The sequence below is a fragment of the Botryllus schlosseri genome, chromosome 6, assembly GCF_051294905.1.
Source record: "Botryllus schlosseri isolate E-star chromosome 6, Bs_hap1, whole genome shotgun sequence".
Taxonomy (NCBI): Eukaryota; Metazoa; Chordata; class Ascidiacea; order Stolidobranchia; family Styelidae; genus Botryllus; species Botryllus schlosseri.
Window position 1 is genome coordinate 9315435 of NC_137241.1, and position 14838 is coordinate 9330272.

Here is a 14838-nt window from a genome sequence, read left to right on the forward strand (position 1 = left end):
CAAATCTTTCGGGCCAAAGGGCCACATGTGATGTATAAGAACCACTGCGCGTGCAACTGGAATGTTGATAACCTTTTTTTAGTCGTCCGATATGATCGAAGCGAATTAGGTAAGATTGAAAACAAGACTTCTACTACTACGTAATACTACGCTTTGAAATTGATAACAATTATGTCATGCAACTGTGCAGTGCACAGTTATGATCTGGTCGCGCGAAGAGCAAATTTTTTCAAAGGCAGTGAATGAATTACTGTAAATACAATACTATATAAATAGAATACTACTATAAATATGCTACTCACATATATTGGGCTCATTTGGCAAGGACAGGATTATTCTGCGTATAGAAATAGCAATATCGACGGTTGCGATGAACATGCCTTTTGTCATTTTGTTGCAATTTTCTAATTTCGAAAATTACCTCGCAGGCCACACAAAACCTTCTCGCGGGTCACATTTGGCTTGCGGGCCACGGGATGTCCCCCTGACCTGTATCGTTATTAATAACGGTGATTGATGGTACATAAAAATCCTATTGAAAATCCTTTGAAAGCAACTGTTTTCATGATGAAGAAGTTAGAGTCGGGGTCGGAGTCGGAGTCAGGGTCATTTTCACAAACCGAATACAGCACATGCAATTATTACAGCGTTAATTAGTCGAGTGGTCCTCGGCGGCGCGATTCAAGCTATTTCCAATTGTGAGGTCCCAAGCCGAATTGACCTACCGGACTTCAAACTCTTACCCGTTGATTTTACTACCTTCCTTGAAATATGGGGGTGCCATCTCGAAAAGGTGCAATGCAGGAAAAAAAGGTTTAGAACCACTGGCATATACTGTTGTAATATTTGATTATTTCCGTTCTGTTCTCTGAGGCTTCAACCAGCATCCTCATTTCGTTGCTTGCGTCTTATATTCTCTGCATCACTTTTCATTCAGTGTGCATGGCTCTTCTTTACTTCGCCTATCAATCAAACAAACAGGTTTAGTTATATTTTCATCGATTCAAAATACCACAAAACTGCGATACAATGAAATGATAGGAAGGTATCGAAACAACTGGGAGTATTCTGTAAGATCATACACCCTCCTTGGCCAAGGCCAGTGGTTCTCAACCTGGGGGGCGCGAGAGTCTCTCAGGGGGGCGTAAAATTGACAAAGTCCATATAAATTATGACGAAACGTGTGTTTCACAACTATTCTGAGAATACGATTGTTGTAGATGAAACTTATTTCGTATTCAAGAAAGCTTGCCGAATACAAACTCCAGCAGTCACGCTCAACGGAGCATAGGCTGATTTCAACTTCATTTGAGCAAATTTTTGATATTCTTTGAAGATTTAGATCAATTCCCACGTGTAAGTCATTCATTACTTCATAGCTTTGGCAGTAGCCCAAAGCTCGGTGCGCTGGGTAGCTGTTGTTAATAGCTGGCGAACTTCACTGCCTAAACAGGGACGGGCAAAATACGGCCCAAGACAGGATTCTGTCCGGCCTGCGGACGGTTTCCCATCTTACATGATAATGTGGCCCATGGCCCCAGCCTGCCGAAATTCCTGACTACTTGCTTAAACGTAAAATTTTAGTTACTGTATTTTATTATATACGCGTGTGCGCTGCACGCGGGAGTGGAGCTTACGCGCAATTTCGTCGGAGCGAGAAGACTGGCATTATCGGCATTTACCATATATTAATCCTAATGAATTGATATATTGGTAAATTTGAAGTATCGGGCTTATAGAACCCCTTGGAATCTTAATTAGGGATTGCACCGTGTGTTTTGATCAGAGTGAAGCAGACATGGCGGCACCTGTATGACATTGCTGTTTTCAAATCCACATTGTCTTAGTCATCATCTGCGAGAAATGGCTTTGAAGTGACATTGCTACCGTTAAAATACATTTAGTAAATACGATTTATTCCTTGTATATGCGGATAAATGGGCAAATAATGTATCGATTTAGCAATCCGGCCCACCAAGTACCTAATTTTCTTATATCCGGCCCGCCGACTGGAGAAGTTGCCCGCCCTGGCCTAAGACAATAAAGTTTGCCCTGTTTCGCCCGCAATTATGCTACCCTAATCAATACAATTTAATTCAATTCCGAAACTGATCAAATTTAGCATGGCAGGACAGAACGACGCCGTGCTCTCTGTAGTCACAACCAGCATCAGGATTATAGTCTCAGTGCAACCTACCTTGAAAATAATTGACGTCTTGTTCAACGTCTTTTTTTTATTTTCAAACAAGTTCGGGGAAATTTGTCAGAAATGTAAAAGACTCAACAACTGGAATGCGGATTCAAACTCGGCGTAAGATATACCATATGAATAGTATGCTACTATGCTACTATACTACTATAATATGTGCTATGACGATAAGTGCAGGGGTCAGGGGGCGCAATTCTTTTGACCATCGCCGAGGGGGGCGCATGCCAAAAAAGGTTGAGAACCACTGGCCTAGGCGAAGTAAAGAAGAGGCATGTACACTGAATGAAAAGTAATGCAGAGAATATAAGACGCAAGCGACAAAATGAGGATGCTGGTTGAAGCCTCAGAGAACAGAAACGGAAATAATCAAATATTACAACAGTATATACCAGTGGTTCTTAACCTTTTTTTCCTGCAGCGCACCTTTTCGTGAATTACCTAGGTATGGCGCCCCCATATTTCAAGGAAGGTACTAAAATCAACGGGTAAGAGTTTGAAGTCCGGTACGTCTATTCGGCTTGGGACCTCACTATTGGAAATAGCTTGAATCGCACCCCCGAGGACCACTCGACTAATTACCGCTATAATAATTGCATGTGCTGTATTCGGGATCAAATCAAGGTTGTTATAACCCGGGCTGTGGAGTCGGAGTCGGAGTTTAGCTAATTTTCTCTTGATGGAGGCGGAGTCGTGAAAAGTATAGCGGCTGGATTCGGAGTCGTGGAAAAAATATTGACTGGAGTCGGAATCGGAGTTTGTGAAAATGATCCTGACTCCGACCCCGAATCTAACTTCTTCATCATGAAAACAGTTGCTTTCAAAGGGTTTTCAATAGGATTTTTATGTACCATCAATCACCGTTATTATTAGCGATACAGATTAGGGGGACATCCCGTGGCCCGCAAGCCAAATGTGACCCGCGAGAAGGTTTTGTGTGGCCTGCGAGGTAATTTTGGAAATTAGAAAATTGCATCAAAATGTTAAAGGCATGTTCACCGCAACCGTCGATATTGCTATGTCTATACTATAATAATGATAATAATAATAAGTTTCAGAGGTAGCCAGCCACCCGCATCACACTCACGGTTTAACTTGTCGTTGCAGTTTTAGTATACACATAGACTTTTGGCGACAAGGTTAATTTACATCACGCATTTACATTCCTTATTATGATTCCTGATCTGCCGATTTTCGAATTTTATTCAATTCTAAACTTAGTTCAACATTTTGGATATATTAAATCGAAATCCGAATCTGGAATTACAAATTCAGAATTAGGGAGGAGCTGAATAGTTTTGTTGGATTCTGAAGATTGCCAATGTTTCATAATGACCATGATTTTAATTAGCTTCATTAGTTTCACTGAACAAATTAAAGGCACCCTTTATCGCCCTGAACGCTCTCATAAAAAGCTATAGTGCCTATATGACGTCACATGCACAGATGAAGCGTTATGAAATCAGAATTTAACCGATCGACCTTGCCGGAAACAGACGACGTCACGATACAAAAATAATTGATGGCGATGGGTACCCCTTATTTTGTCTTTGTCGTTGTCAACGTATATAAACTTAGTTAGAAGTATTCAATTTATCAGCGAATCATCGATGGACCATCCGTGGTCTTCTTCAAGACATCCCAGTATGGCAGAGGATCAGCACTCTGACAATTCGTTCTCTGCGTAAACACACAATATACAAAATGATTCATATATCTGCGTTCGATAGATTGATAATATGATTGAGATAATCATATGTAGCCCGCTAATTGAATTCACCGCCTGTATATTGGAATTAATGATGCTTTCAAATCCTCCGATTTAACTTCGCAGTCACGTGGTGTGAAACTTATTGAATCGAAAAGGTTATATAAGGTTATATATTATATCAATTGCCGTGGTGCAAAAGGTCTCTAGCGAAGACTGATTTATGCATAACAAAAATAATTAAATCAATGTTGGGTTGTCGCAATTTTTTTTGTCGAAATTTTCACATTGTTATGAAGAAAAACAATTAGGTGCACATTCGAGAAATCACGCTCACCTGGACAAGGTTCTACACTGCAAAATCGTTTCTGATGCAGTCGCGAGCAGGAGCCGAGATATTGAGAAAAATAATGAATTTGCTCATCAGTTTTGGGTCCGCTATAATTTAAACACCAATTAGGAGGGGACCTTTTCTAAAATGAATCGTACTCACTCGAACACGGATATACCTCCAAATGTAGCCATAAGGCTATCAAGCTTTTTGTATAAATCGCTGTTCGGCGGGGCATTCGGCTTGCATTGTCGTTGTCTGGAAGTCTCTCCGACATCAGAATATACTGCGCATCGCGACCATTTTTGCCATTCTTGGACGCTGACTGGAATGCGCAGTACTGAGCGTAAGCAATTAAGAGATGGCAAGTTGGTTGGTTGAATAAGGGGAAATTGGTGTACCGACTACGAAGTCATTTCCGCACCATGACTCAATGGCCCATAATAATGTCCAGGTTGTCATGCAATCACATTGCAAGTCTTTTGTAGGTATAGCGGCTCCTCCCGCGATTGTGCATGCGGATAGTTTGTTCAATTAATAGCTGGCTCGGGCGGTAGATAGGGACCATTTGGTTTAACCTCCTATGCTTTGTTTCCCAAGTATATTTTTACAATTCTACTTGACCTACCAGGGGTCTGCACTGAAATTTGCTTCGTATACTTCAGTCACGGATAAGCATTGAGCAATAGAGCATGGATTTTGATTTTGATTTGAGGAAACCGGAGCTCAAAATTTTTGCTGGATTTGGATCGGATTGGAAATGCGATCATTTGCAGCTGAATTTGGACTTCGACACACAAGTTTTTTTTAATAATTTTCGAATTCTATGCCACTTTTAAACAAATGTTAATCATTACGGGGTATGGACATGATACAAAATCCATTCTGGATTTGAATTTGGGTTTTCAGTTAAATCTGAATTTCGGAACTGAATATTAAATCCGCTCATCTCTGACTTGAGTATCCCATATTATGAAAACCTTTTTCATCTAAGATACTTTCGCCCGCTAATCGTGCAACTTTATTATTGTTCTAAATCTGCACTGCACTTGAAACCCGTGGTTTAGTGGTTTATATAGGTGAAACTCGTGATTTTGTCGATCTTATTTCAGTAATCAGCGCCTCCGTAATGGACTAATATTTGGCAGCCAGATGAAAGCGACAGCTTGTTTGTTTTAGTCGGTGAACGTATATTAAACAGTATAAACACCGATATCCTACAATTTAAAAGACAGATGAAACTGTGACGACCTGTTTTTAGTTGGCACACGTAGTTGATGTATATTGACCTGATAGGGGTGCATGAGTCATGGCTACAACGTTGAAGGATGCTCCACTCCAAGAAAAGTTGAAGAGCACTGGCCTAGATGATTTATATTTGCACTACAAGTCGCGAAATGTAAGATAACGTCGTTGATCCAAATTCTTCGGTTGATAATATTGTATAGTGAAATTGCAACCGAGCATAGATGAACATGAACATGAACAGCCAGAAATGATCAGTAACGAAGTACTTCTACTTTTCACAGTAGCCTACTTGAGTTGGTTTTTCCTAATTTACTCAAGTACTTAAATTTGTAGACTACTTCCACTTCTACTGTCACAGTTTTAGTAAAACTACTCACTTTTTGCAATTTTTGATTTTGAAAAATTGAAATTAGCATTGGTATTAGTTTGCATCAGTTTTATGAATCTAATATCCCCTCTATCACGGTATCCTACTTCTTACAGTAGTCCTATCATTAATCAATTTGCGTTAGTCACGGAGATACATATGCAATTTTCGAAGGTATCAGGTAAAGCCACCGTTTATGTGCCCGCTAAAAGTATGCGATACCTCGACTCAATCTACTTGCTATTTTCTACTGCTATATATGTATCTCAGCTTACATTTACGGCGTTACTTCTGTTTCTACTTCAGTGCCAACGATGGCTCATATAACCACCAAAGTGAACAACGCTACCAACGTATCCGGTTCAAAAAGCTCAGTCACACACAGTAGTGGAGTTCTATTAGCCATTCAGGATGCACACTAGGGCTCTTCAAAAATGACTCTTTTTCTCAAATCGTACTGGCTACTTGATAAAATTGTTAGGTTACCTAATTTAAGCCTACACACAAAATTTGGTTCAATTTCAACCAGTAGCCGCTTTGCTACAGAAGAACAAAGTTTCTATTTATTATATTAAAGTCAATAATAAAAAATTTGAAAATTTTCTGTTAACCCCATGAAAGTGTTAGGCTGTCGATAGAAACGATGCTCACCAAATTTGGCTCAATTCCAACCACTGGAAGCGGAGTTATTGCCGTCAAAAAATTTGGATTTGAATAAAATAGTATTTACGGTGAGCACAGCTATAATAAATAAACAAAGAATCGGTCACCGTAAATACTATTTTATTCAAATCCAAATTTTTCGACGGCCATAACTCCGCTTCCAGTGGTTGGAATTGAACCGAATTTGGTGAGCATCGTTTCTATAGACAGCCTAACACTTTCATGGGGTGAACAGAAAATTTTCAAATTTTTTATTATTTACTTTTACATAATAAATAGAAACTTTATTCTCCTGTAGCAAAGCGGCTACTGGATGAAATTGAACCAAATTTTGTGTGTAGGCTTAAATTAGATAACCTAACAATTTTATCAAGTAGCCAGTACGATTTGAGAAAAAAAGTCATTTTTGAAGAGCCCTAATGTACACCATCAAGCCTGTTACTTACAACAAGCAGCGGTATTGCAAGGATCTAACTTTTTGCTCTGGAAATTGCATTCGCTTTGATCCGTAGAATCGAGACAAGTTCTGAATTTGGTCAATGTCCCGCCGCCACATTCACGCGTGCATCTCGTCACAACTTCCCATTCTGACGTTTCTGAAAATGAATGATATACCTATAACCGTATCATCCGCGAACCCTCGTCTATGATATCACTTGGGAATGAAGAGGAAGTGTTTAGACAGGGAATTAGGGAATGGTCCGACATTGGACATACTTCGACTATAGGAATTGTTGATGATGGTATAGGAAGTGAATCTAGAGTCCCGGTTTGGGTTTTGGAATGACGATATGACAAGAAACCTATTTAAAATTAGAATTTGAAGCTTGAGTATGGATTCTTGAGAGTACAATAATATGAAGAAAGAACAATGTATTTGGAGTTTTTGCATGAACTGCATGCTAGTGTCCGTATTGTGAACTCAATCATACTGATTTCCTCAGGTTGCGCCGCAAAATTTGAAATATAAATGGCAGTTACGGAGCCAAACAAATTCTATATATATATATATACTAGATAAGAGGTCGCCGAATCAAAACGGGTCGAGGGTCAGTTTTCAAACTTCGTAGGCCGCGGGCGACAAGAATGTCATATTGGGACCAAATAGACCCCACAGTTTAGCAACCACGTGTTTAAAACTTACGTTAGTACAAAGCTGCGCTCTCTGATATGAGTAATGCTTAGTTAACACAAATGAAACAGATTTATATCAATGAAATACAAACACGACAACAAATAGCATGATCGTCAATTTCATTTTATTCTGAGCTATGACTTGTGCTCAGTACCCGACAACGCTTTCCAGTTATCAAGGAATCGATATTGGAACTTAGCGAGTAACGTTATACGAGCTGAAAGACACTCTGGATCTTGTCGGGAAGCCACCGTCGTTTCGTAAGCGTCACGGCCTTGCCATCGCCAAAGATGTTTCAGCTGCTGAGGATGTTGGGCACAGGAGAATAGCTTACATTGAACAACAACAACAACAACAATAATAATAATATTTTGAAACTGAAACTAGTTTAAGCATTTCAAACACTTTACTAAGCGTTCTTCCGAAATCTAAAATCAGATTGCGGGTGGCCAAATATGACAGGCTACGTGTTGACCCCTGACCCCCCATGACACCTGTGCTAAATCATATGGAAAACTCACGGCATTCGCGCTCGTTGCAAATTTCCTCATTCTCTTCCGAAAGTTCTTTTCCGTACTCAACGACGGTGAACAAGTCGTAAGTACCCGTCGCCAGTTGATCATAGCACTTTTCCATAACCACTCGCTCCGCAGTTGAATTCAGACAGGACCGCGATCTGGCCCGTCTACCACCGCCACATAGTTTGGAGCATCGTCCGAATTTCGACCAGGCCGTGAACCCGTATTCGTGATCTGCGAAAAGCCCAACATTGTTTACGTCCCGTGTATAGGCGTGTACAATGTTAATAACTTTATCATGATGACATTTTGCTGTGGTTAATTAGGGATTTCTCAACATATAGTTTCTATCATGAAAATATTCAAACCTGATCATCGAGCTACAGTTGACGAGTTTAGTTCTACTATAATCAGTAATACCATTCAACTGCTGTATTCCAGGCAACAAAGTTAATAAATATTATCATTGTGTTTTCGCAGCAATTGTGATTCAGGGTATGCTTTACTAAATCTATATCAAAATTTGCGGACATATCAAAATGTTAATAAAATGTGAAACATAAGGCAGCAAAATGTTAATGGTGGCGATTGAGTGAAAATACAACAGTGTCGACTGACGGCTGTAATGCGACATGTTAACTGGGTCGAGAACTCGACATTCACTTTCTCGGGGATTATTTACCTGAGATTATTTCTTATATAAAATCCAACTTTTGTCAGAAATCTGCTGGATAGTACAAGCATTTTTTCATTTACCGAACCGATAGACCGTATATTTTGACATCCCTGATATGACGCGTGTAGCCTATGCCATTATGAAGCATTAAGATTAAGTAATTCCAACCACACAGTCATTCATGTACAACGTTCCGCCGCAGGCAGGAAAATCCCCGTTATATCTTACAGATGAATTGATTTAGCTTACTTTGGATGCGACCACTGCAATGTAGAGGCATTGTGTTATTATGGTTACCAGTGTCATGCAGGCGTCATCCTTTTCTTTTTTATAGCTTTCAATACAATATCCATTGTAGAATAATATTTATTAACTCGAAGACTTTTCGGGTGCCTCTTTTCAAGAGTTATCGGCACACTAAAGGGATTTAAACAGATTTAAAAGCAAAACCAAAAAGGCAAAGTATGACGCAACAATCAAAATCACAAACCATGAAATTCGCATTGTACCAATGGCAACAATAACAAACTATGAAGCATACGGACGGTTGCCAGTAAACTCGCCCAAAAGTAAATTCGGCCCAGGCAAATTCGGCCATTACATCAGTAAATTCGGCCCACCGAGAATATTGTATTAAGATGTATTACCAACCGTTAACATGAATTAATTACATAATTATACTATTATTAAGTGATTTGGATGTCAGGGTATGCGTAGATCGCGTAATCACGGGAGATAGCGCGGATATTCACGGGGACCGAATTTACCGACGGCCGAATTCACCGGTCAATTCACCGGTTACTCGGTCAATTCTGCCCTCGGAGAATTTTTTATAAAAATGTATTACCAACTATTAATGTGAATTAATTTCATAATTATATTATTATCAAGTGATTTGGGGAACAGGGTATGCGTATAAATATATATATGTATATATATATGCCGATGTTTACGGGGCCGAATTTACCGACAGCCGAATTCAATCGGTATATTCGGCCCTCGCAGAACATTGTGTGAAATTGTATTACGAACTAATAATGTGTGTTATATTACATAATTATAATATTATCTAACCTGAACCCTAACACTAATCCTAACCCTAATTCTAACCGAACCCTAACCTAACCCTAACCTAACCCTAACCCTAATCCTAACCTAACCCTAATCTTAACCTAACCCTGATCCTAACCTGACCTAACCCTAATCCTAACCCTAACGCTAATCCTAACCCTAAACCTAATAACTAATAACTAATATTGTGTATTATATTACATAATTATAATAGTATCAAGTGATTTGGAGGTTAGGGGTTACGTTTAGGGTTAGGATTAGCGTTAGGGTTAGGGTTAGGTTAGGTTAGGATTAGGGTTAGGTTAGGATTAGGGTTAAGATTAGGGTTAGGTTAAGAGTAGGGTTAGGTTAGGATTAGGGTTAGGTTAGGATTAGAGTTAGGTTAGGATTAGGGTTAGGGTTCAGGTCAGGTAATGGTATTGTAACTGTTATTGTTACCCTGGCCCTGGCCGAATTTACCGAGGGCCGAATTTACCGACGGCCGAATTCACCGACGGCCAAAGTGACCGAGGGCCGAATTCGACGGGCCGAATTTACTTTGGGGCGAGTTTACTGGCAACCATACGGACATACGGTACTATAGTAGCAGCACAATTTGTAAATAAACAATTACACGCACGGAACAACACGCACTAATGAGAAATTTGTAGGTTATAGAGGAAATCTTTTTGTCTGCATAAAATAGGTTTGCTCAACTGAATAATAGTAGACTCCAACACTTTTAAATGAAACACAGACCTACCACGCGCAATGACAATGAACATATTGTCATCATAGTGCTGTGCACAGGCAAGGTTTTCACTCAGATGCTGACCAATTGACGAAGCATATGCTTGGTAATCATCATAGCAGTCTGTTTTTGTCTTTGTTCAATTCCATTTTCGTTCTTGTGGTTAGAATTTCTATCTACGGTTGCGAGATTCAACTTCATCGGTATCGCGCATCAGGCTAAATGCGTCATCTAAAGTTAGCCAGCACAGTTTCCGTAACTACTCTCATTCGTCAATATGCCTTGAAATTCTAGCTATGGATGTAGGCTACTAATTATATTGGTTTGAAAGCCGAACCAAAACTCTTGGTTTGACAATATCGCTCGAAAATTTCGTCGTGAAACTCGTGTGACGAGGCATTGGAAGATATAGTTAGGAAGGTCCGGAATGCCATCTCAATTTTCAAGAAGTTTCCGCAAGACATGGTTCTAAATTTCCCCGCAATTTTTCGTCCTGAAGTTTGTTTTATCGGATTTTATCACAGTAGCTCAGATAGGCTACTTCATCGAAGGAATTCAAATCAAACAAATTTCCCGAATTGTCGCGACAGTTCCGTAACTTTTTCCCTGCAGCGGATCCAATGATGCAATTTCATGTCTTTTCAGTATATCATCCAATTTTACAATTTTGTAGGGTAATTCGTCGATGGAGATAAGCTGACGCTTCAAGCAAAGCACTGGATGCCGTTAATTGACTCTGTCAGTGAATTCAGTTTCTCCATTGTTTTGTATATGAGCTTTGAGCAATTGACCATGAGGGCATGGGCACAATGATTCGAGTACTCGAATCTGAATCGAGTAAGTATTTTAATGATTCGAGTCGAGTAGCAAAAGCCGATTTTTTCGAGTACCGAAATTAAAAGCCCATCGCCACTGAAATATCTTTTATCGACGAGAATTATGGTTTCGATACTATTTTCCACTGAGGAGGCCTTGAAACCTTGATTGGCCGTATCACAGCATACGAAACATATAGTACAAAGCTCTACGAACGATACCGGAATTAACACATTTCCGAAGTTATGATCCTCCGACAACATTGTCACAAAGTGAAATGAAGTCGGTATAGGGTCGAAATAATATCAAATATCTGTAATATGATGGCTAACAGATATTATATTCTTTGTCATGGCATAAAAGGAACATATTTGAACCTTGACAACTTATGCTTATATACTGTTATTTCGTAATAATGAGTGATACTCGAATACTCGACTCGACTCGAAGCACAATACGTGATTCAGAATCGAATCACTCAGGTACTCGATTTTGCCTAGCCCCAACCATGACCTGATGGACTGTGATTACTGATCAGTAGGGCAAGTCTTTGCAACCTTTAAAACTTTTTTTTACTGCTTTCGGGAGCTTCCTAAATACTTAGAATATGTGTAGCATGATGTATTAAGCTGTTTAAAGAAATCTTATAGTGCAGCTTTTTGCACTTTTTCCATGTTTTCAGGCAACTTTTTAGTGCGCAAAGTATTGCGCAAAATATAATGGAGCGATTGATAAAACATGCTATAAAACTATTTCTGACATGGTTCTTTCTTGGATTTGCTTAACAAGAAGCTATGTGATGGAATAACTATATCTCACTGTTATCCATGCAAGTTAGAAGTTCAATAACCCCAGTCAACCACGACAGTGCATGAGCTGTATGTTAATTGATCGCGTGATCGATTCACTGTAGTTTCAACTTGCGGTCCTATCCCATTTCACAGATGCCCAGGCGAGACCACCAAAAATTAAATTTTTACTGCTTGCGTCACCTTTTCTGGCCAAGTTTGCAGCCTAGGATATTTGGGTTATGACGTTTGACTTGTTTTATGGACTAACTAAATCATGTCAGCATTGCGTAGTTTTCTTGGTGTGAACCGGACAAAAAAGTGATTTTCGGCGATCTGGCCAGGCCTTCGTGAAATGGGGAGGTACCGAATTTAACTGATCTGCTAGAGCTGACAACGAAATGCTGTCATGTATGTTTGAAACCTAAAGAACATAAACGTGTGTTCAACTGCGTATGGTTGATTTAATAGCGCAGAAAGAAACGAAAGCAGATATCTTGCGAATCTTGAATTGTATAGTGCAACAAAAACTTGCCCTATTGACCATAGGCAGTACAGACACACGGGCAGTTTTTTATCCCACATTGACTAATTTCTGGATTTATGCTCACCATTATCAAATAAGTCTTGTACAGTTGATTGCATGGAATGACTTACGAATGCTTCGGTAACTTCATTTATCGCAGGTGACGAAGATGGCAGAATATTTCCGTTGGTCATCAATGTGCAGCTGCTTAACACTATATGGGCTACAACAATGAGCATGGTGTAAATAATTCTAGGCCTATAATATGTGTAAAATCTGAAACTAAGATTTGTATATCACGTTGCATGGCAACACTTGTTTCGTGATATTCTGTTCAAAACGGTTGTGTATTGACCTTCCTTCAAAACAGCAGAAATATCTTTGTACATTTCAAATTCAACATAGGTTCATGCCCTACTCATAGTGAGCGGCTATGGCAAACGCAAGCCCTCAACACGGTGATCATACTGCTGGATTATATGTTATTTTTCATTTATCTACTTGTGTGTAGCTGAGAGAGTTGATTATCTGAAAATGGCGACAGAATAATACTTCAAGTTTTCGTATAGGTCGCGGACAGAAAATCATAGAAGTTATTTCTTTCAGAGCTAAATTAATATACTTCAAAGTATTCGAAAAATGCAGCTAAAGAATGAACTATATCATTAGTCTATACAGGAATATCTTCTTTCTAACTGGTTCCACATAACCATGCGTGTAAATCTAAATAAGTTTACATACATATATTCCTGGATGTATACAGCGGTGAAATGATCTGATCCTGCAATATAATTGAAATAACATCACGTACGCTGCAAATGTATAACCAGTCTGTTCATGCTGTAATTGTTACTAGGTTCTTTCCATCCTGTCTCGTAATTGTCTGGCAATGTGCTCATTATAGTAATTATCAGGTTTTTCGTTGAAGCATGATGGTGTAAAATATATTGATATGACACTTTAACATTGTTTTTCACAATGAAAGTTTTCGGGAATAGAATATCTTTAAATCCGTAGTTGACATATGTGACTTATCGTCTGTTTCATTCAAATTAAATTCGTCTATTTTGCAATAAAAATAAACCGCTATTGACTGTATAGCCCTGCCACATCCGCGGCCGTAGAAATATCGGTATCAGTCAACTTTGATCGATAGCGGCCGGTCCAATGAAGTCATCACCCCTACAAGTGTTCCAAGTCAAAAGGAGCGAGGCTGCTGTTCACTGCACTACACTAATTGAAATATGTCACATATTGATCTCCACTGAGATGTCAGCTTTAGCAGCAAACGTACGTTACATCGGTGGAGTCAGTACCAACTCAAAACTATGAAATCTGTCGGGCACTATAAATAGATAGAACTAGAGAAACGTCCCTGTTTGAAATCAGCCTATCTATCTTGCACAATATGAAATCTTACCTAGAGGTATCTGCAACTAAAACTTATTTCCAATTTAATTACTTATATTAACCGATGTATGGTGGTAAGGATCAAGAGGTTTTCTGAACGCTTCTGGTACTGAATCTGAAATCTGTTTCAATCCTTACAATACGCTGTCACAAATTGCGTCACAATGGCTTCGAAACAAACGTATAGATAACAGATTTGACAAAAATTCCGATCCGATAGACATAGCTCAACGGTATAATTAAATTAACGTAATAAACAATACTTTTTGCCTGAAGCAACAAATACGTTACCAAACAAAATCCTGTAACTATAATTCTAGCAATTAAGACCTGATTGAAGTGAATGTGATTTATTGACATAACGCGGTCCTTGGAAACAGCGTAGCTCTTGTTCACCTGCGCCATAGGCAACTCATTACATGAAGATTTTCGTCAGTATCACAAAACAAAGGATTGCGATGCCATGACAAGACAGAAATGAAGTTGAAATGACTTGTTCATGTCTAATAATAAAATTGTTTCATTGGCTTACTGAAACAAATAAAAGCATGCTGCAAAGAGAAAATCACTCTGAATGAGAAATAGAGGAAAGCGTTTTTGTGCCACAGATTGCGCGGAGTTGTTGTTGTTTGAGGTATTCATAGG

General features: G+C 39.1%; 1 protein-coding gene across 1 annotated transcript; it reads right to left on the reverse strand.

The window, feature by feature from the left end:
* Window positions 1-3391: 3391 nt before the first annotated feature.
* Window positions 3392-14536, reverse strand: LOC145440868 (adhesion G protein-coupled receptor B1-like). The gene is made up of 6 exons (XM_080318638.1): window positions 12869-14536; window positions 8180-8410; window positions 6970-7119; window positions 4408-4570; window positions 4252-4352; window positions 3392-3886 (listed from the first exon to the last, which is right to left on the reverse strand). Exons 1-6 carry the CDS (start codon window positions 13020-13022, stop codon window positions 3864-3866), a joined length of 822 nt encoding a protein of 273 aa, XP_080174764.1. The 5' UTR covers window positions 13023-14536; the 3' UTR covers window positions 3392-3863.
* Window positions 14537-14838: the final 302 nt, after the last annotated feature.

Excerpts from the sequence above, each read along its gene's own strand:
- LOC145440868 (XM_080318638.1), bottom strand. The coding sequence starts at position 13,022 with ATGCTCATTGTTGTAGCCCATATAGTGTTAAGCAGCTGCACATTGATG. Across the intron at positions 8,411-12,868 it reads ACAAGACTTATTTGATAATG|ATCACGAATACGGGTTCACG; the intron begins GTGAGCATAAAT and ends GGCTTTTCGCAG. Across the intron at positions 3,887-4,251 it reads CAGTGTAGAACCTTGTCCAG|AGAACGAATTGTCAGAGTGC; the intron begins GTGAGCGTGATT and ends GTGTTTACGCAG.